At 48.8% G+C, this 24,788-nt stretch overlaps 3 protein-coding genes across 4 annotated transcripts in view; 2 read left to right on the forward strand and 1 right to left on the reverse strand.

Annotated features, from left to right (window-relative positions):
- The first annotated feature begins 521 nt into the window (after nucleotides 1-521).
- Nucleotides 522-13,546, forward strand: LIPH (lipase H). The gene is made up of 10 exons (XM_066556605.1): nucleotides 522-653; nucleotides 5,071-5,438; nucleotides 6,109-6,217; nucleotides 6,296-6,397; nucleotides 7,361-7,450; nucleotides 8,506-8,673; nucleotides 9,460-9,555; nucleotides 10,454-10,565; nucleotides 11,531-11,704; nucleotides 13,251-13,546. The coding sequence occupies exons 1-10, from the start codon at nucleotides 602-604 to the stop codon at nucleotides 13,321-13,323; spliced, it is 1,344 nt and encodes a 447-aa protein (XP_066412702.1). The 5' UTR covers nucleotides 522-601; the 3' UTR covers nucleotides 13,324-13,546.
- A 188-nt stretch (nucleotides 13,547-13,734) lies between these two features.
- Nucleotides 13,735-17,147, forward strand: TMEM41A (transmembrane protein 41A). Its single transcript, XM_066556249.1, has 5 exons — nucleotides 13,735-13,927; nucleotides 14,004-14,157; nucleotides 14,932-15,093; nucleotides 15,640-15,778; nucleotides 16,287-17,147. The coding sequence occupies exons 1-5, from the start codon at nucleotides 13,830-13,832 to the stop codon at nucleotides 16,505-16,507; spliced, it is 774 nt and encodes a 257-aa protein (XP_066412346.1). The 5' UTR covers nucleotides 13,735-13,829; the 3' UTR covers nucleotides 16,508-17,147.
- Nucleotides 17,148-20,246: 3,099 nt separating this feature from the next.
- The window catches only part of MAP3K13 (mitogen-activated protein kinase kinase kinase 13), a 69,437-nt gene continuing 64,895 nt past the window's right edge, over nucleotides 20,247-24,788 (reverse strand). For both annotated transcript variants that reach the window (XM_066556247.1, XM_066556248.1), the window contains 3 exons: nucleotides 24,273-24,343; nucleotides 21,958-22,255; nucleotides 20,247-21,304 (listed from right to left, as the gene is read on the reverse strand). In XM_066556247.1, the coding sequence (XP_066412344.1) occupies nucleotides 21,203-21,304; nucleotides 21,958-22,255; nucleotides 24,273-24,343 (471 nt within the window). In that variant the 3' untranslated portion in view covers nucleotides 20,247-21,202. The remainder of the gene's footprint in view (nucleotides 21,305-21,957; nucleotides 22,256-24,272; nucleotides 24,344-24,788) is intronic.

Below are 24,788 nucleotides of genomic sequence, written 5' to 3' on the forward strand. Positions count from 1 at the left end.
AGCCCAGTGGAGAGCCAGACACCTCCAAGTGGTACTTTGTCACAACACAGTGCTGTGCACCTGTCTCCTACCTGAGGTGGTGACAGGATTTGTAGAAGGGACTCTGGACTATGGCATTCAGGAGAGCAGGAGGGACATGGAAGATATTAGGGATCATCATGAAATCTCCAAAGGCAGGGCCCTGTGAAACCAAGCACCGGCCCCACCCAGATGCTTATCAGACTTGCAGTGCCATCTGCAATCTTCCTGACATTCTTTGCAAAAGACAAATAAGCAATAATTTCATTAGTTTCAACAGGTGTAGTCAAATTGCTGCTTACAGCTACCAACCCATTTGTGTCTTTGATTAGTCATCCCCCAAGGCAAACTATATTTAAATTAAGGAAACCTGCTAGAATAGAAGGTGCCCCACCTTCTTCAGAAGAAGCTTCATTTCACTGGTCTTCATTTCTTGGCTGGTAACTTCCTCCTTTCACCACACCTACTGTTACCAGCAGAAAAAAAAGCAAGCAAACTGCTGTCAGAGCCAGCAGACACACGCCAGAGAAATTGTGGGATCCTTCAAATCTCCTACCCGTAGAAGTTCCATGTGGAAGTCCATATGCTGAGGCTGTGTGTTGTGTTCATCTGCCTTTTGTATGGGGTGAAAACAGGTAAGAACTCAACCATTTGTTTTGAATGTTTTTGTCAAATATAACACATTTTCTGTGCTTTACAGCAACATGAATGTACCTGCCCTCTGCATTTACAGGTACTGCACAGGGTTTCTCACTAGCATTATTTATTTTGGCAAAGCAAATTATACTGGTTACATGAATGTAGTCAGCTCTAAGAGTTCCAAATGGAAAACCAGAACTATTTTTTATTTTCTTTTCCTCCCTTTGCAAACATTTCTCTTATATAAGTACTATCCATCGACACTGAAAATGTCATTCGAAATCTTCAGAGAATAATGATTTCTTCTCAGGGGTGTCATGTATGGCAGAGGCAAAGGATGAATTACCATTTATGAACAGTAAGCTCCATTTGATAGCCTCACAGCTCTACCAGAACAAACCCGTGTAACAATAAACAAATGTACTGCCTTGTGTTAGCATACACACGGGAGCAAGGTAAGTTACAGCTCTCTGCTTTGCAGGGAAAACAAACAGGGTTAAAAAAACAATGTTTTTATAAATAATAACTTGTGTTTCATCGGGTCCTCTGGAGTAATCTCAGGGTCGCCTTTTGCTTGGTTTGTTTGGTTAAGACTCTGTAAGAAATGCAGTCATGAGAAGTGGGAAAAGAGAACGGTCTGAAAAGGCACCAGTGAAATGCAGTGAGCTATTGAGCACCGGTTTAGGAGTGGAGAGCACATCCTCTCGGTGGAAAAGTGATGGAAATCTGCACTACTAAAGCCCTCGAGATTTTTGGTGTGGTAGTCAAGTGTGCTTAAAGGGGGATAAAGATATTGTTGGTGGTTAAGACCAGTCTGATGACATTCACTGTAAAAAGCCCAGGCAAGGTGGCAGGAGCTGCAGGGTCAGAGCTCCTGCAGATAGAGAAGCAGTGACACACTCACCTGAGCTCCATTCAGTGGAACAAGCAGCTCTGTGTCCCAAGGACCACAGCTGAGACAGCCACACATCCAGCCAAGTGACCACTGACCCACTGAGGTGATCTGTTGGAACATCTCTTTGCAAGAGGACAGGCTGGTAAAAACCTCAGCTGCTACTTTATTCATGCAAATAGCTCGGTACCACAGCCCCAAAATGCCACCATGGCAAACCCTGCCTGTCCACAGGATCAACATCAGAGAGAAAGCCTCCAAACACCATCTCCTAGAAAGGAATGAGACACACCAGGGGAAGACAGGCCTCAAGAGCACTGACTGCAGTAAATACCAGGAGTCTGCCCAGGACTGTTCCACTCCCTGCAATACTCCCACCTGGGAGTATACCTAATTTCAGAATATATATATATATATATGTATGTATGTATGTATGTATGTATGTATGTATGTATATGTATAACTTCAGAACCAAGTAATTCTGAAGATGCCTCCACTGCTGCAATAGCACCTTGGAGGCTGATCTCAGGCTTGAGACCAAACGTGTCCAGCTCCCTGGCAGGTACATGGATTTAACACATTTTTATGCTCCCTGGTACGAGTTCTGAGAGATCAGAGCATCTTGCCCAGCAAACCAGTGTTTGCCTCCTATTTTACATATCAAAAAACAGAGCAGAAGGAGAATGGGGATTGCCAGAGGCTGTCTAGCAAGCTAAGGCAGGGGATGCTGGGTTAATGGCCATGTTCATTCCCCTTTACTGGAGGGAAGTGACCTGTTGGACATGGGTTAAGTACAGTGCCAGGGGATAAGTTTCTACCTCATTTATTTGCTTGCAGAGTAAATCTCACTAAGCCACCTGCCCCAGTCATTCTGGAGTTTCAAAGACACTTCCAGCCATTTGGGTAGGAGTCACTGTGCTCAGCAGAAGGAAGAGCAAAGCCAGGTTAACTGGCCCTCCTCATGTGTCAGTTTTTGAACACATGGTGATGAGGCTGGGATTGGCACCAGCTTGCCAGAAGAGAAGCTGGCAAGTTTCCTCCCCTTATTAGCACTGATTTGATTTTGTTAATCAAAACAGAACCAATCTAACAGACCTGGTGCAGATATTATACAGTCCTGTGTTAGGTACCAGCAAATGCTGACCAGCTTTTTGAAAGCACTTCTGTACCAGAAGGTTTGGGCTGTTCTGATGACAAACATAGTGCTCCTCTGGGCAATCCTCAGCACAGTGCAGGAGATACAGAAACAAATTAAGCAATCAGTGCAATCTTGCACCATATAGAAGTAATTCTTGCCTGGCATTTCTGCCTGTATTGCTACAGTTTCAGTGACAGTAAAGCTAATTAACAACACTATATAGTGCTACTATACAATAACTGAAACAATGCCTAGTTATTAGTAAAATACACAGTTTTATTTTTTTTATGCTGCAGTAGCACCTAGAGGACAGTCACTGAGTCTCACCGTGTGAGCTGGTGTGCATGAGCAAAAAATGTTAATTTTTCTCTGCTAGTTACTTTGGGGTCTCCACAAGAGCAGTGTCACAGAACTCTTGCTGCTGTTTTCCTGGAGCATCTTGGCACTATAAGAATAAGCTGAGAGCAGGCTGGCCAGGAGGGAGCCACCCAGGCCACCTTTCCTCTTGGGAGCAGGGCCCAGAGTCACACTGTTCCTGGGAGCTCTGAGTGAAGCATTGCAGAGGCAGGACACCCTGCATTAAAAGGCCTCTGATTTCACTGGCCCTGGCTGGGAGCTCATTTCCCACCACTCCTGTCACACCATTCATATGTTACCATAGGCTTTAAACAGGAAGGACTCAATGGATTTCAGATGTTAAAATTTATTTCTGAATTTATGGTAGCAATTAAAAATATTCAGTTGGACTTAACTGCAACATCCTTTTAGCCTATTAACTTTTATTTCTAGAGCTCCTGGGGCTTCTGCAAAGTAATTAGCAGAACTGTGGCAAGTGAGCAGATTGTTTAATGTGCTGGGCACATAGCATTTATATCACTCTCATGCTCCTGATTTCCTGAGGAGGAGAAAAGGGAAAGTTGCTCATAGAAACTGTGAGAGTTTCATCATTCACAAATTAAAATGCACAGAGCATTGGAGATTTGCTAGAGCATAATTAACTTACAGCTGCAGGTTTTCTAAACCCTGCTACCTACTGAGCAGTCCTTTAAGCAACCAAGATCAGGGAAATTCCTCTAGGAACTGTAGCCTGAACAATCACTGCAGCCCAGGACATATGTGTGAGAGAGACACTCTCCCTCACAAGGTTCCTCAATAAGATTATGAGGATTTGAGGGAAAGGATTATAAGCCAGGAAGAGGCTACTAAACCTGGGAGGGCCTTCATAAGTAGTGTCTGTCTGGAGACAGTTATTCCATTCCCTGCCAGTGCCCTGTTGGAGACTATGGGGCTCTGAAGGCTCAGCTGGTGTTTTGCTGGAAAAGCAAAGAACAAAGGCAGGATTTCCAATGGCACAGGCCATCCCATCGAGCAGTACTCACATAAAATTCAGTTACACTTCAGCTGTGTATAAAGCACAATTACCATCTCACAGACCCAAGGGTGCCCCATGTTGCAGTCTGTAATGCCAGGCCACATCTGCACATACAAATGAAGCCTTGAGCTGCCCCTCACCATGGCAAGACTCTGCAGCTTGGCAGCTCCAGGCTGGAGGTACAAACCAACCCCAAGGACACCTGTTTGGCTGAGAACCTATTGATGCAGGACAACCCCCAGCAAGGGAATAGCATGCAGTGACTCCAATGATTCAGGAGGCTGTTCAATTGCTTTATTAAGCTATACTATATTAGATACTATACTAAACTCTATAGTAAAGAAAAACCCGTGACCTCTTACAGACAGTCACAGCACAGCTTTGACCTAATTGGTCAATCAGTCCAAACACCCATCACCAGAGTCCAATTAACAAATCCCTTCTTTGGTAAACAGTCCCCATAACACATTCCACATGTGCCAAACAACAGGAGCAGCAAGTAGAGATACAAGTTGTTTTCTCTTCTCTCTCTGAGCTTTCTCACTGCCTTCCCCAGGAAAAATCCTGGGAGAAAGAATTCTGTCTCTCTCTGTTCAAAGAGTATGTGAATACCACAGAGAACCTGTCCAGAGCACCTGAATGTGGTCACAAACCAGTACAGCAACCATCCCACCCGTTGGTCTCAATACCTTCCTCACACCAATGAGATATTTGGACAGAGTCCCTGCCAACTCCCAGCTGCCACAGGAAGCAGGGCTGTGGTGTTTCAGGGAATGCTGCTCCAAAAATATGTGATTGCTCTCTCTGTTCCAACACAGCAAGAAAACCTAAGCTCCAAGGTAACTTCAGTCATGAGCAAGAGAGAGTGGAGAGGGAGAGAGGAGACAGGAGCAGCCCCTGTGCTCAGACAACGCACAACACACTTCCCTGCCCTGTGCAGGGTTGGCAGGTACAAGAGGCTAAAGAAAACCCCTTGGTGCCAAACTCCAATTGCCACTCTGCTCCTTTCAGATCCTCAGGAGACATGTCCTGCATTCACAGCCCTCAGCTTCGGGAATGCTTTGATAGGGACAGATCTGAAAGTGAAGCTGCTGCTCTACACCCGGCAGAACCCAAGCTGTGCCGAGGAGCTCCACTCAACAGCCTCCAAGTTCCTCAATGTGACCAAGAAAATTACCTTCATTGTCCACGGGTACCGATTCACAGGCTCTGCCCCCGTCTGGATCCCTGACCTGGTGCGTCTCCTGCTTTCTGTAGAGGACATGAATGTCATTGTTGTGGACTGGAACCAGGGGGCAACAACTCTCATCTACAACTATGCTGCCAGGAAGTGCAAAAGAGTTGCTGAGATTCTGAAGAAACTTATAGATGAAATGTTGGTAAGTTGGACGCTCATGCTACGATACAGTCATTAAGGCACAGTATGTAAAGGGCACAAAGGAAGTGCTTAAACCAGCAGGAAGTCTGGGAATAGAAACTCCTAAAAAAGGAATACATTAATTTTTGGAAGTGCATGTGTACTGCAGTGCCAAATCCTACCCTTGGACTTGGTACAATGGTATTTTGGTGTAATATTCAGTTTACACTCTAAGTCTACATTTCTAGGTACAAAGCTCTCCAGACATGTTTTCTCATACACAGAAACTCTACTTCCACTTTCTGTATATCCAAAGGCAGCTTAAGGGGATCAGCTACATTTCACAGCTCCTCTAAGGTGTTGCACAGGCAATGATGATGCTGGATCCTTTAGGATCTGCTAATTCCTTGCAGGAACCACATGTGGGGCAACTGGAATTTTACTCCTGGGGCCCATCAGGGGTTCCTGTCCACACTTGTAGTCACTGCCCCAGGAAAATACAAGCATTGCCTGAACTGTTCTCATCACAGCTCTCAGAGGTACAGGCCTTAAACAGCAATGCTGGCTGCTCTGTGGGACTGTCAATGGGGAAATATCTACACAAAGTGCAACACTGAGAGATGTTCCATTCCTCCTCCTGATTTTTTTTAATTTTCCAAAAACACATGACCACGAGTACTTTTACATCTCAGATTGATGGAGCGTCCCTCGACTCCGTGCACATGATAGGAGTGAGCCTGGGAGCACACATCTCTGGCTTTGTGGGACAGATGTTTGATGGCACACTGGGAAGAATCACAGGTAAGCCCTGCTCCAGCAGTCCTGCTGCTCCAGGGAAGGGCAGCGAGGTGATGCCACGCCCATGGCTTTGTGCTGCAGGCCTGGACCCCGCGGGCCCCCTGTACAGGGGCACGGCACCGAGCGAGAGGCTGGACCCCACGGACGCACAGTTTGTGGATGTCATTCACTCCGACACCGACGGTAGGTGGCATTCCAGCTCCCTCCTGCACACGGAAACCCGGAGACTGACTGGGAGGAGCGCGAGGGGGGCTGCTGGGGGGCAGCAGCGCTGGGCTCCTCGCTCCTTTGGCCCAGGAGCGCAACAGGCTCCCTCACTGAGCCTCCGGGGCGCTGTGCTGCCCACGCTGTCCCCAGCACTCCCTCAGGAGCTGCTGGTTTATTTGCATTCCAAAACGTGCTGCTGACACAGCATTATCACCTGGCCCATGACTTACAAGGACTTCCTTAGGAACCGGTGGAGGAGGTCCTGCAGCACAGTCCTGCCAGAGCAGGACACACCAACATCCCACCAGGGGTCAGGCTGCATCTGAGCACACAGCATTTCCAGAGCTGATCCCACAGCTCAGTGACATGCACAGCAAATCAGTTATCCCCAGCCATGTTTCCCTGCATGATGCTTCCAGTCTCCATCCCACCTCTTAGGAGCTAAACTTTCCTCTAGGGCAAATCTGGACTCTCCCTCAGCCCTGTCCTTTTCCAGACCCACCAGCCAGGCCACCAGTGCAATGCCAAGCCCCCCATGCTGCTCCCATGGCCACCTTACCCCTAACACTCGGCTTTCCCACCTATTTGCTGCCTCTCTTCTCCCAGCCCCTCTAGAAGTCAGATTTCAGCATCACAGCAACATCCAGGTTTCACATCCCTTTTCCTCTCCTGCACACAAGTGACACAAACCCCCACATTTTGTACTGTTGCATGCACAGACTTATTTTAGGTAGTTGATACCATTGTTAAAATGACCCAGCTGGGACACAACTGTTTGGCCTGCTGCCTAAACAGAGGGATGACATTAGTATTCCTGTACAACCAGGCATCTTAGAGCTAAATAACTACTATTTTTTCCAGTTAGGTTGCTGTATTTCCTTCTTGTGCATTTTACAATTTAATGTTCCCTCCCTGAGCCCTGGTATTCCCTTTTGCTAGGACTGGGTTATGGAGAAGCACTGGGCCATATCGACTTCTACCCCAACGGCGGGACCGACCAACCAGGCTGCCCACTGACAATATTTTCTGGTAATTAATCCTGCCCTGAACTGCACAAACCCTGACAAACTGTTTCCAATCAGAAAAAGAGGAGAAAGCCAGAGAATCATCATCACTGCTTAGAAAATACATGAAATCCATACTCTGGGAAAGCCATGGCAGCAACTGGTCTGACAGGGGTTTAGCTGATGTGCAACAGGGAGAGGTGAGAGTCAGGGTGACCTCTCTGTGCCCCTGTCACAGTGCAAAAGGGACTAATCCTCTGTGCAAAAAGTTATCAGGTAGATGTGTGCCTTTGTTTTGTTGCTATGTCCAGAAAATCTGTGGGATTTTTTGTTTCTAATTACTTGGAGCACACGAAAGCCCAAGGCCTAGCAGTGGCAAGGACCTGTTCAGAAAAAAGGCTCAAGATGAATGTGGAGCAGGCAGTTATCCCAAATCAAAGACACCTTCCTTGGCAGTGACAGAAGGTGCAGTCTGGAAGGCACAGCCCTAGTCTTGAACAAAAGAAAGCTTTTTTTCCTTTCAGCCTGGCAGCAGAACTGGTTTGATGAAAGCTGGGTAAAGAAGATACCTTACAGAAGGAAATGCAGTATTGTGAATTCAACCCTTATCAGACTCAAGAGAATCTACATAGGAGAGCAGCCTGAGCCAAAAATCCCTAGGAAACGAGGCTTCACTGATTTTGCTGCTCATGCAACAACTCATTTTATTAGTTATGTCTTTCTAAAGAGTTTTTAATACCAAAATGGAAAGTCAGGTGCAAAGCTAAAAGCAATATCCAGCTGTCAGGCCTGAGCTCAGAGAGGAGAGAACACCAGAGACAGAAACTGATCCATAGCTGGATCCTCTGGAAATGCAGCAACCACACAAACAAATGTTTTAAAACCAAAAAGACAAGAGGAAAAGCAAAGCAGACACAGGCAGAGCTAAGTGCACTCAAAGGGAGAGGCTGTGTGCTCAAAGGGAGAGCCCAGTGCTCCCCAGTGCAATTTGTTGGGTTCAGACTGGTCAGTGACTGTCCACTGGTGTGTCCTGAGGCATGAGGATTGCTAATGAAATATTTCTTCCTGTACATGATTAAGGGTTGCAGTATTTTAAATGTGACCACCAGAGGTCTGTTTTCCTGTTCCTGTCCTCCCTGACACAGAACTGCAATATCACCACATACCCCTGCAACTCGTACAGGAACTACAGGAATGGCAAATGCACCAGCTGTGAACCCTTCTGGCCCATGCCATGCCCCATCCTAGGTAAGGATCCAGGGAATGTCCATCCATCCTCAATACTGAGCTGCCTGTTGGCACTGTAACTCGGAGGGTGATGTTTTGCTGGAGGACTAACATGACATGGTGCTTTGCAAAAGCATCAAAGTTATTTCACTGAGGTGTTTGAGGCATCTCAGGCCTGCTCCTTGTAATATCACATCATGGTATGATTTAGAACAGAAATCCACAGGTAAAGGATCCAGAACTAGGAAAGCCAAAACTAGACTTGGGATCTTTACACTAAAGTCAGAGAAACAGTGAATTTAACTCCCTCAGTTGCAGAGTTTGGGGGACAGGGGCCTGTTCTTGCTAAAATAAGATTTACAAGTAAATTCCCAGCACCACAAATCCCTCTGTGCTCTAAAAGGAATGGCAAATGGGTGAACAAAGGGAATTCCTGGACTTGTCTGCTCCAGCCTGGGTGTGACAGCCCAACCTCAGGCTGGCAGCTCTGAAATGTTGATGCTGAAACACCTGACACTTCCAGAAAGGAACTGGCAAAGCCAAGGGGATGATTTTCATTCTGCACTGCAAAATGAAACCCTTGACCATGGATAGCAGATGTGGAAAAATATCAGCTTGAAGAAAGTGCTGAACAGTAACCAGGCATATTCAGTGCTAAGCCTTTGGAGTACAGGAGGATGGGTGTCAATGCTACTTGGCAGCTGGCAGACAATGCACTATTTCTTAAATACTTGCTTATTTTCAGCCATTTAGTGGCTCATCTACCTGTGCAGTAACTTGGTTTCATTTTCAAACTGTCACCTGCAGGTTATTATGCCTATGAGTGGAAAAGCTATTTAACACAACAGAGCCATCCAGTGACAAGTATGTTTTTCGACACGGCAGACAAAGGGCCATTTTGCAGTAAGTGACTGAGATTTCTGAGATTATTTTTCTTTGTGCATTGCCTCTGTCAGCAGCAGCCAAGCAGAGATAGTTATTTGCTGGTGGTGTTACAGCCAGCATTTTAAAAACTCCAGTTGCTGCTGGATGAAATTGTGTCCATCTGTGGTTTGCCAAAATCTTCTTTTATCTGCCAACCTGTCCAGTGCTGGGAAAGCCAACTTGCTTACAGTTCTAGGAAATTGGTTGAGAACTTTCAAATTAAGTTCAAATCATGTTTCAAAGCAACACACCATTCTTTTGTCAAACTAAGAGGTGTGTGGGAACAATAAGAGAGAAAGGCAGGTTGTACAGGTGAAAAAGCTACCCCAGAGAAAAATGAGAGGTGCAGGGAGAGGAAGAGAATCTGTGGAAAAAGGTTTCACCAAGGTGAAAAGTTTCATCTCATCCCTGTGATTACCAACATACCAGGGCATGGGCTGGGATTATGGCCTGAGCTCCAGTGCTGGTCAGCAAGTGAATTCAGACTGACGGATCAAAGAACAGAAAATTCTGCTCTGTGACAGAGATGACAGATACAAAGAACAGAAATGGAGGGGTTCAGAGGGGGATCAAAGAAAGAAATACAGTCTGGAAGTGAAGGGGGAAGGCAGGCAGTGAAAGGCAGCGTGCTGGGAACCACACAGAGACCATCCTGCATGGATAACCCTTGCTGCAGTGCTCTCCTGACACCTCCTAGTGTTTCTGGTTGAAATCTCTGCAAAGGGAGATGGAGAGAAGGGAGGAGAGAGGGATTTTCCAGATGAACTGCAGGGGCTGTGTCCATGCTGTACCCACAGCTCTGCTCCCAGACAGTGCACAGCCTGGACAGCAGACTGAGCCCACAGGGTCTAACCCCACTCACTCTCTCTCCCCTCAGTCTATCACTACCTGGTGGATATTATCACATGGAACAGAGACACCAGGAGAGGCACCTTCAGCATCGTGCTAGCTGACAAAGATGGGAGGAAGGCAGAATCAAAAGTTAATCCGTAAGTTTTACTAGTCTGAGCTTTTCTAAGTGTTAGTGCATCCCTTGGTACAACTGCATCTGGGAGGAGGTGACACAATGACACAATTTCCCAATTTCCCAATTGCTCTGCTGATACTTGCTAGTGCACATGTGATTTATTGGCCCTAAGGGATTTCCACAGCCTCCCCCAGCACACAGCCCTGACAGCCCAGCCTTTTGGTTTGGGCCCTTCTCTGTCATCTTAAGGACTGAAGTGTACAATCTCAGCCAGCAGCACAGCTGCCCTAGGCTTCCACTAAAGCAGAAAGAAAATATATCCCCCTGTTTCCTTCCTCTCACAGGGTGTGTTCTGTTCTAGTTCCCAGTGCCCAAGACAGTTGGGGATTAACCTGGGCCTGAATATGTCACATCCAAAATCAATTCATTCCACTCAGAGAGACAAATTAATGGTGTTTATGTGACATGGAAATTCCTGAGTGATCAGAACTACACTTCAGCCAAACAAACCTGCACAACTAGTTTTCCCAAGTTTCTCTAAGTGCACATTCCCTCAGGCATATCTGATATCTGCTTGCACTGGAGCAATCAGCATTGATCCCACACCAAGGCCAGAGCAGATTTCATGCATATCTCAAAGTGACTCCGTGTTCAGGCCTGCACAGACAGCCAGGCACAAATATCACATGGGTCCAGTCCACTTGGGATCAAAGCAGAATCACAGCGAAAATTCTGGTTTGGGACCACATAGCATCCAACCTCTGTGTCCCCACTTCCACCCCAAAAACCTGAGGGCAGAAGTGGCTGAGCAGGTTGACACCAGGAGACCCGAATCCATAGCCATTTCCTGTAAATCAGAAACTGATCACTGGGGGAAGCTCAGGCCGCCTCCCCCAGCCTGTTTCTAATATTACAGTGACTACATTAAACCCAGTGCTATTCCCTTGGTGACTCTCTGACACTCTCTCTTGTCTTCTTCACCTTTAGAGAAGCTGCCACCTTCCAGAAGTACAAACAAATCACTTTGCTCATTGGGTTTGACCAGGATCTTGAAAATGTGGAAAGAATTTCCTTGACATTTTCCACGGGATCTGTCATTGGCCCAAAATTCAAACTCAGGATTCTCCAAATGAGGTTCCACTCACTGACAAACCCAGAAAGGTGAGCAGATATTTACAAACCAACCATTTCTGTTGGTGCAGACTGGACACAAGTAAAGGAATCTCCCAAATTCCTGGCCTGGCTGAGTATGTGCAGAAGAATTAGATTTATTTTACATTTAGTAATTCACATACACATATTTTGGGAATAATTTCCTCTTTAATGGAATCCCACAGCTGAATACTTACTCGAACACAGGGGCTGTCTTATTGCACTGGGAACATGTCATGGGTGATGTGACTCTGACGTGGCCTGACACCTCAACCTTTGGTCAGGAAAATTACCTTTGGGAAGCTGCCCAGGCCTGAGCTCTAGGATGGAGGGAAATGCAGAACTCTGGGAAGAACAGATGTTCAGCCCCAAATACACATTTTATATCCCAGTCAATTTGTATGGCTAGTGAAGCAGGGAGATTAATTTACTCCTGGAATTCCAGCAAGTGGGAGCTGCTGGCTGCTTTGCCCCAAAGCCCTGGCTGGTACCCACAACATCAGGGGTACCTCTCAAGCATTGCTGATGAGATTTCTATCACCTCATTAGCCTCTGTCTGCTCTGCTGTCCTACCCCTAAGCTTCCCACCTCTGGAGGTTTGGAGCTCTGCCTGAGCTCAGCAAGCACAGAATCTCTTACCCTGCCCCTGTGTGCAAGGGCACTGTGGACACCACAGCATGCTCTGAGTTTGGCTTAAAACAAGGCTGGAAGATCACAGGCTCAGGAGGGTGAAGCAAACAGACATACAGAGCTGTAGAACATGTTTCTTTGCATTTCATGAGGTCTGCTACCCTTATCCTAGCCTTGGAACAAGGAAAAGATTGTGTACATCTACTAAACAAGGTCCTGCAGCTCTCCCCTTGCTGCCACCTCGTCTCCTGTCCCACACCTCCACAGTCACTTCCAGTCCCAGATACACATTTAGTCTTTTAAAAAGTAGACACAAATGCCCCCATATTTAATCACAGGATGCTGTCTCTCCCCAGTGAGGGGCTGCCACAGGCTATAAACACAGTTCAGGACTTTCAACACATCATCTAATCAGTCATTGCCACAGGGAGGGATGTCCTGCCCTCTCCCCTTCCCTGTTGCTCAACCTACTACACAGGGCTAATGTTCATATTTCCCTAGTGAAAGCCCAAGTATTTCCTCAGTTTTTTTGGCTGGACTAGGTCCAGACCAGATCTGTGTTTGGACCCTGGTTAGAGCAGTGGCAGAATTTCTCATGCCTGGAGCAGGGAAGGGGCAGAACAGGCAGGTGGGTAGAAGGACCTCCTTGTTTTGTGGACTGGATTAAAGGGAACCATGGACTCTGCAGCCAGTGCCTGTCTGTTTGCTGGATTTTTTGTGATCCTTTTTTTCCACAAGCAAAAGATAACATAGAACAGAATGGTAAAATGCTCAAGGTATTCCTGGCTTAAAGCCAACCTCCCTTCAGGTGGACTTGGAGCCAGTTCTCTTGAGAAGATGACTTATTTTATGTGGGCCTTCAGCAGGTGGGGAGATGACAGAAAAAAACACCGTTTTTGTCACTTTTGGCCGTGTTTTCACACAGACCCCAGCTGTGCCGGTACGACCTGGTCCTGACTGAGAACACCCAGAAAACCTTCAAGCCCATCCCATGCTGAAGCAGGAGCTGAGTCGCGAGGACGCTGTGCCCGGACAGGGCAGAGACGTTTCCCCGCCGTGTGGGGACTCACCTGGTGGGGCCCGGGCGCCTTCTGAGGGGACCGAGCAGCGGGACCGCTCTCCACGCAGTGTACAAACGAGCTGGGGGAGTGACAATAAAACCGTCGCCATGGCGGCACACGGCTTTAAAGCGTGGCTTTAAAAGGGGGGGGCTCAAAGCGAGGTTTTCAAACGGGGATTTAAAGCGTCTATGCGCGGCGTGGAGCCCACATCAGCAGCACGTGCCAGCCAGCTCCACGAATACCCCGCAGCCCCCACACGCCCACGCCCACCATCGCTGCCCAGAGGCCCCGCCCCTTACTGAGGCCCCGCCCCGCGCCTGCGCAGCCGCTCGGGGTGCTGAGGGCGGCAGGGCCGGGCCGGGAGGGGCCGGGTTCGCTCGGCTCGGCTCGGCTCGGCTTGGCTTGGCTCCGTCCGGCGGCGGCAGCGGCGGCCCCGACCCGGGATGTGGCGGCGCCCGGCTGGGCTCCTGCTCGTCTTCGTGGCCGCCACGGCCGCGCTGTGGCTGCTGTCGGTGCGGCTGAGCGCGGGGCAGACACGCAGGTAGGTGTGGGCGGCCGGCGCTGCCCGTGGGTCCCTCCCTTCCCCCGGCGCTGCCCGTGCGTCTCTCCCCTCGCAGGGCGCTGCGGTTCCCGGCGGACCTGGAGGAGCTGCGGGATCTGGCCGAGGCGCTGCGGGACTACGAGCGACAGCACCGGGGCGCGGCGCTGGCCCTGTTCTGCGGCGCGTACCTGTACAAGCAGAGTTTCGCCATTCCCGGCTCCAGCCTCCTGGTACGGGCGGGCGGCGCGGGGCGAGGGGCCGGGGACTCACGGATCGGGCAGGAGGAGCCGGAGGGACCGAGCGGGCCCGCACCTGAGCAGGAGTAACCCTTAGTAGCAGTACGGGTCGGGGCTGACATGCTGGAGAGCAGCTCCGCTGGGAAGGATCGGGGAGTGTTGGTGGATAATGTGTCCTGAGGGCCAGGAAGGGCAGTGAGATCCTGCATTGCCAGCAGGTCAGGGAGTGATCCTGCCCCTCTGCTCAGCCCTGTGAGGCACAGCTGGAGTGCCAGGTCCAGATCTGGGCTCCTCAGGAATATAGAGACAAGGAGGAGAGGGTCCAGTGGAGGCCACAAAGAGGTGCAGCTGGAGCATCTCTCTGATGAGAGATGGTTAGTCTGGAGAATACTGAGAGGGGATCTCATTAATGCATATAAGTATCTCCAAGGGATGTCAGAGGATGGTGCCAGACTGTTCAGTGGTGCCCAGCAACAGGACAAGGAGCAATGGCCATAAACTAAAACACAAGAAGTTTCACCTCAATATGAGGAAGGACTTCCTTCCATGGAGGATGGGAGAGCACTGTGAACAGCTGTCCAAGGGAGGGCAAAGTCTTCTCTGGCGGCATCCCAAACCCACCTGTTCCTGTGTCACCTGCTCTAGGTGACCCAGCCTTGGCAGGGCATTTGGACTGGATCATTTCCAGAGGCCCTTTCCAACCCTAACAATTCTGTGGTTCTGTGACACACCATGTCCCCCAGGCCTCACTCCATGTTGTCCCCACAGAATGTCCTGGCTGGAGCACTCTTTGGACCATGGATGGGGCTGGTGCTGTGCTCAGTGCTCACGTCTGTGGGAGCCACCTTCTGCTACTTGCTCTCTGCAGCTTTTGGCAAGCAGCTCATAGTGCACTTCTTCCCTGAGAAGGTGGCTCTGCTGCAAGGGAAGGTAAGAGCTGGCAGTTCTGCTGACACCCATGATGGCCCTGGGCCAGGCTGCTCTTGGGGTGACAGTGAAAGCCAGTGTATGCAGGGGATGCACCAGGCCTGCTGAGGGCACAGTCTAGGAGGAGGCTGCCCTCTTGGAGCAAGCCTGTTGGCAGAGGGGCTGCCAGGAAAATCCTGGATCCTAAGGAAAAGCAGATATGAAATAAAGGAGGATTTGGGAAGTCTCTGTGCTCCAGAACTGCCTCTATCCATCCCATGCTGTGTTGTACACTAGAGCTGGTTCTGCTCTTGACTTTCTGATCTTTCATTCTGGTGAGATCCCATTTCCACCCCTCTTTGAAGAGGGCTGGCTCACCATTAGGCTCCATACAGACACAGTATTGCTGCTTTCCCTCAGTTCAGAACTGATGGTACACGTCATGGTACACAGTAATTTTTCTTTTAACATGGTGGCATGTTAGAAGAAAAATTCACTCCAGTATCGTGGCCATTTGAATGTTACTGCTGTTTGAGGAGCAGGAATGATATGGAACATTTCTTTTGGCAGGTAGAAGAGAACAGGAGCTGCTTATTTTTCTTCTTGTTGTTCCTGAGGCTGTTCCCCATGACACCAAACTGGTTTCTGAACCTCTCGGCTCCCATTTTAAACATCCCCATGTCCCAGTTCTTTCTCTCCGTTCTCATTGGTAAGGCCTGGGGACACAGCCTGAGGGGACAGTGTGACACTGCTGCTCACTGAGCCAAGGAGGGCAGAGCTGGGACTCTGACCCTTGGTCTGTTTCCTCTGTGCTGCCCTTGAGCATTCTGGAGGTGTCACCTGTGCTGCAAATTTTGCTTTATACCTGGTTCTTTCTGTTACAAGTACAAACCCCAGTGTCTGTGTAATGGCTGTACATTAAAACACTGAGTTCTACCTCAACATGAGGAATAACTTTCCATGGAGGGTGGCAGAGCACTAGGACAGCTGCCGAGGGAGGGCATGGAGTCTCCTTCTCTGGAAATGTTCAAGATTCCCCTGGACACATTCCTGTGTTACCTGCTCTGGGTAACCCTTCCTTAGCAAGGGGACTGGATGATCTCCAGAGGTCCTTCAAACCCTAGCAGTTCTGTGATTTCTGTGTCTGACTTTGGGCATATTTAGCTTATTTTCTCTAGAGGGGAACTAACAGCTTTTTTCTGCTCTGATTCCTTCAGGCCTTACACCATACAATTTCATCTGTGTGCAGACAGGGGCCATTCTGTCCCAAATCACCTCTCTGGATGCCATCTTCTCCTGGGACACACTGCTCAAGCTGCTGGCCATGGCTGTGGCAGCGCTGATTCCAGGGACCCTCATCAAGAGATACAGCAAGAAACACCTGAAGCTGGACGGAGACAAGCAAGCTCAGACACTAAATGGCAGAAAGAGCTTGTGATGGCTTAGGTGCCCCAGTTTTGGGGTAAAAGCTGCAGGACTCTCTTCCCAGGGGTTATATTCTGCATGCTCTGTGCCACCAAGGACAGTGGCAATTTTTAATCATCCTTCTCATCTCAGAGGAGGTGTCCATTCTTATTTTTAATGAATGTTTATCTGTGCATGTATCTGCACGGAGAGAGAGATACAGGGGTTTTGTGAACACTCAGTTAATTTGCCTGTTTCATTTAAATCAGTCTCCTGTGTGCCTGAGGCTGTGGGGAATAAAAGGAGTACTGGCATCCTGTGAGGAAGGCAAACCAGAACCCAGCTGTGGATCACTGGGCAAGCACAACCCTGCGGGCAGTAGGCAGGCCCTGCTCCCTCCAACTGCAGACAGATTTAGCATTTTTGGCCTGAAATGATGAGCCATGTGCTCCTGTGCAGCTGTACAAGCACCAAGCTGAAAAAATAATGGTGTTTCAGGGCGCAGCTGTAGAAGATTCTTCTTTGATTCCCATGTTAAACCAGCACACTGCAGCAAAATGCTGGCGATTGGAGCTGCCTGAATCAGTCATGTCAAAACACTTGAGACAGCTTCTCTGGTCTGCCAGTGGCTGCTACTCCCCATGGAGAATAAAGGAGGAAAGAACAGGAATGGATGTGCCTGACTGGCAGAGATTTGTCCTTGAAAAGCACCTTGAAACCCACACATTTGCTCCTGTATAACTAGGAGAATTCCAAATAAAGAGGTGGGCTCTGTCCCAGCTGTGGAGAACATAGGATTGCAAAATGGTTTGGGTTAGAAGGGATCCTAAAGCCCATCCTGTTTCACCCCCTGTCATGGGCAGGGACACTTCCAGTATCCCAGGCTGCTCTAAGCCTCATGCAGCCTGGCCTGGGACACTTCCAGGGATCCAGGGGCAGCCTCAGCTTCTCTGGGCAACCTGTGCCAGGGCCTCACCACCCTCCGCCCCCTGGGATGATACTCTGCTCTTGGGGTTTAGGTATTTGCTCTCCATAAGGAGATCCACTTGGATGATAAAGTAACCTTCCTGGTATGGAAGGGGGCAGATGGGAGACCCCAGAGCTTCATGACATCATCCCAAAGTCCATGAGAACCCATTCCCAGATCACCAAACCAGCCTACAGCATTGAAGTACACTGGCTTTTTATTCCATGCATTGTTTGCTTTGATAGTCATTCTTGTTTCCATCACTGTACACTGGTCAATACAAAAAAAAAAATCAAGTTTGTCTCAGGAATCCACAGAGCAGGGAGGAGGGGATGAACACTACTGGACAGGGCCAAGATGAAATGGGTACTTAACACGACAGTGGGGAGGGCAACATTCAGCTCTGGGAGAAAATCTAGGCTAGTGTTCAGGAGCTGTCAGCAGCCACGAGAACGGGATCAGGGAACTCGGGATGCTGGAAAGGAAACCCACAGTTTACTCCGGCCCTGGAATGCGCTGTTACTACAAGGAGTAAGCAGGCTCACCTGCACCTCTCAACCCAGACCCTGCCAGGAGAGGACGTGCAAGGAACCATAGCAGAGGTGCCAATACAGCAATGTGGGGACTGTGTCTGTGCAATCCAGGGAGGTGTCACTAAGGAAAATCCTACACAACCCCCCCAGAATTGACAGCAACCACCCCGGCAATGCGGGGGTGCTGAGCCAGCTCTGCCCACACACAGCGAGGCCATGGGAGGTGTGCAGGGGAGGCTGAGGTGGCACCTCCATGGGCAGGGGAAAGGGCTGCCCTAGTGGCATTCCCAGAGGGATGCAGGGGCAGGAGCAGCAGGAGGAGCAGCAACACTGGACTGGAACAGTGCAATGACCTGGGGGTGTGAGAATAGAGCTAAATGTGGCAGACTGGAGGGGGCAGCTATGCTTGCCCAGGCAAGGATGGGGAGGAATCAGCTGCATCCAGGACAGCTGGCCCAGAAGAGTCTCAAAATCCCAAACACCAAAGCTCTGTGAGCCCAGTGAAGCTTCATCCCATGGTGGAGCCTACAAAGAGACCACAGGCGCCCAAATCCCTCTGGAATCTGTTTGTCAGGGACTGGATCACCACAGGCCAGAGGCCCTGGGGACAGTGACAGGCCTGAGCTGGAGGCAGCTCTGCTTTGGGGCTGTTTGTGGGACTGCCCAAGGATACCAGTGCTGCCAATGGGTCTCCCAGAGCCTGCCAGGTCTGAGCAGAGTCTATCCAGGGACACAGGGCTTGCCATCCTCTAATGAGGACACCTGATGGCAGTTCTCCAGCTCTCTTTACACCACAAGATGTTATGTGCATACAGTTCTCCACTGCTAAATTCCCACACCTTGGCCTCCAGCCTCCTGAGTAACCATCTGCACCACCAAACCCCCTCTCACACCACAAGAGCAAAGCCATCTCTGGCCCTGCCGGCTCCTCCTGCCACTGGCTGAGAGACAACGAACATTGGGGAGGAGAAACAGAGGGTGGGAAGAGAGAGGGAAGGAGCCAGGAAAGAACTTCACTCCTCACAGGGTTCTGCCTCTCCAGGAGCCTGTTTGGTCCTTGCCCAGGTGATCCACTACATGGACCCACTGCCCAGGGCAACTGCCCTCCTCCCTGACATCGTTTTGGATGCTCTGGCCAGGGAACTTTTGTCACAGTTATTCACTCTGTGATCAGTTCAAAAGCCTCTCACTCCCTGACCACCCTTCCCACATTCCCACCAGTTCAGTGGCTGCCAACCATCAGCAACGTGAGCAAACTGCAGCTCTGCCCACGAGGAACCTGACTGCAGCATCCAGCCCTCTCTGTTCTCTGCCCTGGAGTAAAAGCATCCCTGGAAATCACGAGAGGCAGCAACTCCTGACAGCCACTGAGCCCAGCTCTGCTCCCACCCCTCTGGCGAGCAGGGAGAAGGTAACATCACACACAGAGATTACAATTGTGCTAGCGGTGAAGCCAACCTTCTGATCTACAGAAATGATAATAAATAATAAAATAACATCATAACTTAAGATCTGTCTGTAGTCCAGCTACAAAAATTTAAAAATATGGGATAATTTAACTCATACAATACTGCTCTCTGTATAAGTACGACATTTTCCTTCACTTTGCCATGAGGCTATAAATTACCACAGTTAAGTTCAAACCAATATTTTAACATAAAATGTAAACAAACAAAGCAACAGAAGTACCTGTCCATGGTCCATTCCTGCCGTTCACCTCTGGCTGGCTGTGCCAGCACACTGGGAAGGGCAGAGGGAGAGCTCTTGCAGGGGGACATCAACTAAGGAAGGGGAGGGGAACGTGCTCTATCGTTTTGTTCTCTTTCAATATTGTTTTAGAAGAGTAGTGTTTGAAGGGAAGGCACTATGAGTTCTATCAGAAAACAAATTTTTCTCATCTGCCAATGCCTCGGCCTGTCACATACCAGTACTATCCTCACTTGCACCTGCAGAGTTTCAGCTTGGAGGAGAAACAGAGGCCTCGGGGCACGCCCGAGACGCAGCGGTGCCACGGCCATGTCAGGATTCCCTGCACAAGGCCTGCCATGAAGGGCAGGCAGCTGCTAATGCTTCCAAGAATGTACAGTGAATAAGGAGACAGGGCAGGGCTGATGCTCTCAGCCAGGCCAGCGATTCCCAGTCTTCCCCCTCAACACACAGCCCTCTGCTGGTTCTTGATGCTGCTGTAGGTGAGAGGCTGCTTCTCCCAGTCCACTCCAGGCGTCTCCAGCGTCCTCCCCAGAAGTGCTCGGGCTCTGCGGAATGTGCTTTCCATGCTTTGCAAGTCCTTGCTTGGCCAACACTGAGTTGATTGATTTCTTTGACTGACTGAAACAGACAGGAGGTAAGAGGAGGAAGTAAACTGGGAAATGGCACACTGCATCTGAGAGAGGTTTCCCTGCTCAGCTGGAGGTTGACACTCCCAGAGTGAAGCAAGGACGGTGGTAAGAAGTGCTCTGATACCAATTCTCAAGAGGACGAGGTTAGAATACATTTGCAGGATCTCACAACAAAATGCTGATTAAAAAAAGAAACTAAAAATCCTTAAAATAAAACCCATCATTACATTCCTGGGGATGTATCGACTCAGAAGACCCTGGTTGTTAGCACCTCAGTACCAGTTTTCTCCAGGAACATGTCCACCTTCTGATTAAAAATGACCCAGCTGGTTATACTGAAAACACTTTGTTCACAGATGACCCTACAGTCAGGTCTTTTTCTGCTTTTCCTCATTTGATAAGACTGAGTGGTTTAGTTTTCTTGATCTGTTCTCCAATCTTCAGGGCCACGAGGCCTGGTCCCCTGTGCAAGCAGCAAGAGAATCCCCCGCGTCTGTACACAAAGCTGTCCAGGCAGGACTCCCAGGATGTTTCTCTGTAGTGTGCTTGCTTTCTGAACTTTTTTTTTTTGCAACAAGTCTGTGTGTCTATAAATACAATCCACTCTTTACAGTAAAAAGTGTTAAAATGTCAAAAAAATAAATATCCATGTTACAGTAACTAGATTATTCAATAAAATACATCCCTGCCATTCTTGATTGAAATGCTCAAAGAGAATTAATTTCATTTGGACATTTGGACATTTTCCAGAGATTCGGGTTATTGCAAATCACTCCTGGGGTGGGAAGGAGAAGCATCTTCTCTTCCTGTAAAGTGTGATGAAGGGGAATGAAGTGGAATCTCAGGGAAATCAAAATGCCAGTACCAGGAAGCTTTGGGGGAGATCTGTATTACCAAGTAGCAGAGCTGCAGGGCTTATTGGTCCTGACCGTGGCATCAGAACACTCCCCTTCAGAAGAGTCACAGTCTGATTCTCCAAACTGTGGTGGGTTCTGCAAGACAAAAGGAAAGGGGGAGACTTGAGCACCATTCCTCTACTGCACATCACCTACACATCTCAGTCTGTCACAGCAGCCAGGTAAAGGTCACCACCTGCAGAGGAGAATGGCACACATGGGAGAGGGCACAGCACACGACTGCCCCACCAAAGGTCACTTGTCTCCCCTAAGAGAGGGGACAGCACAGAAATACCTGGTCACAGCACTCTTAAACACAGAGTTGTGAGGAGATCATGCAGCAGGCTCTGCCCTACCCCTCCCAAACACTTGAAAGGCAGAGAAAGGAAGAAAGTCATCCCAGCTTTGTCAGCAAGGCTGCCAATGGATATGTCTGAGGCAGTTTATATCCACTCCATTTCATTATGTATTTTTATCCCACGTAACGCAACTGCAAATCTGATGGGCTCCCAAGATCACACTCATCTTGACCAGCACATTATGTTCAGCTTTGTTTGTGCTACTTTCCCCCACCCACTCTTCTGCCAAGCAGGAGGAAGACTGGATATTGCAGCACTTGCTTTGCCATAGTACACCTACCACAGCATTTTCTAGGCAGTGTTCCAACTTTCTGGTCCCTGGATTCCTTTCCATAACATTTATGCAGTTTTTTTCCACTGAGTAGAAAGAGGAGGGAATAACCAACTCACCTCACAGCTGTGTTCATCTGCACAAAGTTTGCCCAGAGACATCTGAGTCTTGACCCTCCGCACAGCACACTCTTTGTCCGAAAGCCCATCTGACTGCGTGGAGATTTCAATGGGGATCTCTGGAGTCTGGGACAAAATGTCCTCCAGCTTCTCAGCCAGCTCATCCTCCAGCTTGTTGGCCAGCTCATCCGGGCTGTTCGAGTGGTCGCTTGTGTTCCCCTCCTCTCCATCCGACACAGAGAAGTTCTCAGAGCTGAAGGTCGAGTAGGACTGGCAGCTACTGATGCAGCGGTGGGGTCTGCAAACAGGGAGAAGTTCAGTGCTCACCTTGGATGGCAGTCACAGGGAACTTTCTGGGTGCTGTGTTCACTGCTCTGCTACACCAGGCCTTGTGGAGTGCCTTCCACATCCTGGAGCTACAGAATTCTACCCCTTCTGAATGATATAGTTCAAGACCTGCATCTTTAAATTCATCTCTTCTATCCTGTCTGATATGTCCATGTTAGCTGATCTGCCCTGCAGCATATTTTTCTTGGCCAGTGCATTTTCCTAAAGTGCTAGGCTATACTGTGGAGTTCTGTTTAGTATTTTTATTGATGACATGGATGAGGGTATTGAGTCTTTTATCAGTAAATTTTCAGATGACACTAAGCTAGGATTGTGTGTGGATCTCTTGGAAGGTAGGGGGGCTCTGCAGGGAGACCTGGAATGGTTGGATGGATGGGCACAGTCCAATGAGATGCAGTTTAATAAGTCCAAGTGCCCAGTCCTGCATTTTGGCTGCAATAACCCCCTGCAATGCTATAGGCTGGGGACAGTGTGGCTAGACAGTGCCCAGGCAGAAAGGGACCTGGGGGTACTGGGCAACTGGGAAATTTAGGTTGGATGTTAGGCAAAAGTATTTTATGGAAAGCATGATAAAGTACTGGAATTGTCTGCCTGGGGAGGGGGTGGAGTCACCATCCCTGGATGGGTTTAAAAAATGACTGGATGTGGCACTGGGTGCCATGGTTTAGTTGAGGTGTCAGGGCATGAGTTGGACTTGATGATCTTAAAGGTCTCTTCCAACCCAGTGACTCTGTGAGTTCAGGCAGGAAAGAATAATCTGGGAGAAGTATGAGAACGGGGTATGCAGACAGAGCCTGCTTTCTCCTGGCATCTCTTCCTGGCCTGTACCATTCAGCAGATCTGACTTCCTAGCAGAAGCTCAAACCCAGATGACAATGCTAACAGTCACTGATGGATCCGTACTCCAGAAATTTTGCACTTACGGCTCTTCATGCTCTGATTTCCACAGCACACCTTGACAATGAGCTGCACATCTGAAAATGTTCTGGATGGAAAAAGCGCTTCCTTTTGTTCATTTTACCCTGTTTGCTTCACTGGCTGCCCCTACTATGAATGTGAAGAATCATTCCTTGTCTATTTTCTCCACATAAATTACAATTTCATGCACCTCCGGTGTTGCCTTTCCTCCTGCTAGAGAAACATTTCACATGGGTTTAATCTCCTCTTCTACAGAAACCATCCCTAACCACTCCTGTCACACTTCTCAGAACCTTTTCAAACTTTACTGTGGTCTTTGAGCTGGGGCAATGAAGGGAGCATTAGGATTTAAGCTTCGGGTGTGCTGTGAATGCACATGACAGGAGACAAGATTTTATTTTCTTCTCTGCTCCTTTGAATCAAACCTTTAGCCTGTTTGCCTACGGGATCACTCCTGCACTTGAAGCAGCTGCTTTCATGAAGCTGCAGCACCAAGTCCATGATGTTTCCCTGGGCATAGTACTGTAAATCCTGCTGGTCCCCAGGCTTATGTAGGAACACTCCCCCTAAGTCTTATTTTACAGGCAACACCATCAAATTTGATCTGCTGTTGTCTCCTAGTTCTGCAATCTTATCTGAATTCAGCTACAAAGGTGCCAGGCTGGAGTCTGACCCACTGCAACAACAATTAATAAACAACACTGGAGTAGCCCACAAAGGGTTCCCACGTCCACTAAGTCTGATCCTGGTGAAACAGATGCAGCAGCTCATTTACAGAGGCAGAATAACATTATCAAGTGTGATCAAGTTGTGCTGCTAACAGCCTGCAGGAAAGCCAGCAGGAAAGCTGGGCCAGAGAGAACATCTCAGGACTGGCTGGAACAATGAGTGGACATGAGAGATCAGCTGAAGGTGGATGGGACACATTGAATGGGATTCTGCTCTTCTGCCAGCACCTTCACCAGTTTCAGTGCTGGTGTGCAGGTGCTTTGAGAGTTCTCCTCAGTTTTGTCCCACCAAAGAGAGATTAGAGTGAATTCACCTTTTACCTTTGTCTACGAGGAAACTCCACTTCACTGTCAACTTCGCCCTCCTCCTCTTCTGATGACTCATCCCCACTCTGGCAGAAAACAAGGACAAAAAGGGTGTCATGTTTTGGGAAGTTCAAACATATCTGACCCCTTGGTCCTTCAGGAAAAAGCCACTGCAAAACAGTGCAAAATCCACAGGCTGCAAGAATCCAGACCAGAAAACAGCCTGTGTGTCAGGAACACTGACTCAGACATTGCCAACTAGGAGGCTGTTTCAGACAGTCTCAAGGCTGCTATTCCCAAATCTGGAGTGACTGACTGGGAAATACACTGGAGTATTTCAGCAGGTATGGAGTACAGAATGTTCCAGATTCTCACTGAAGCAAATCAAATAATGAGTATCACATGGAAACCCACATAAATTATGGAGCTGATTTGGCACTCTTGGCTTTATCCTCTTCTACCACAGCACATCAATAGAGCAGGATGGAGGATGACACAGCCTTTGCCAATGGGTTTCCCCAACTAGGAGAA

Source organism: Molothrus aeneus, chromosome 10 (genome assembly GCF_037042795.1).
Source record: "Molothrus aeneus isolate 106 chromosome 10, BPBGC_Maene_1.0, whole genome shotgun sequence".
Classification (NCBI taxonomy): Eukaryota; Metazoa; Chordata; class Aves; order Passeriformes; family Icteridae; genus Molothrus; species Molothrus aeneus.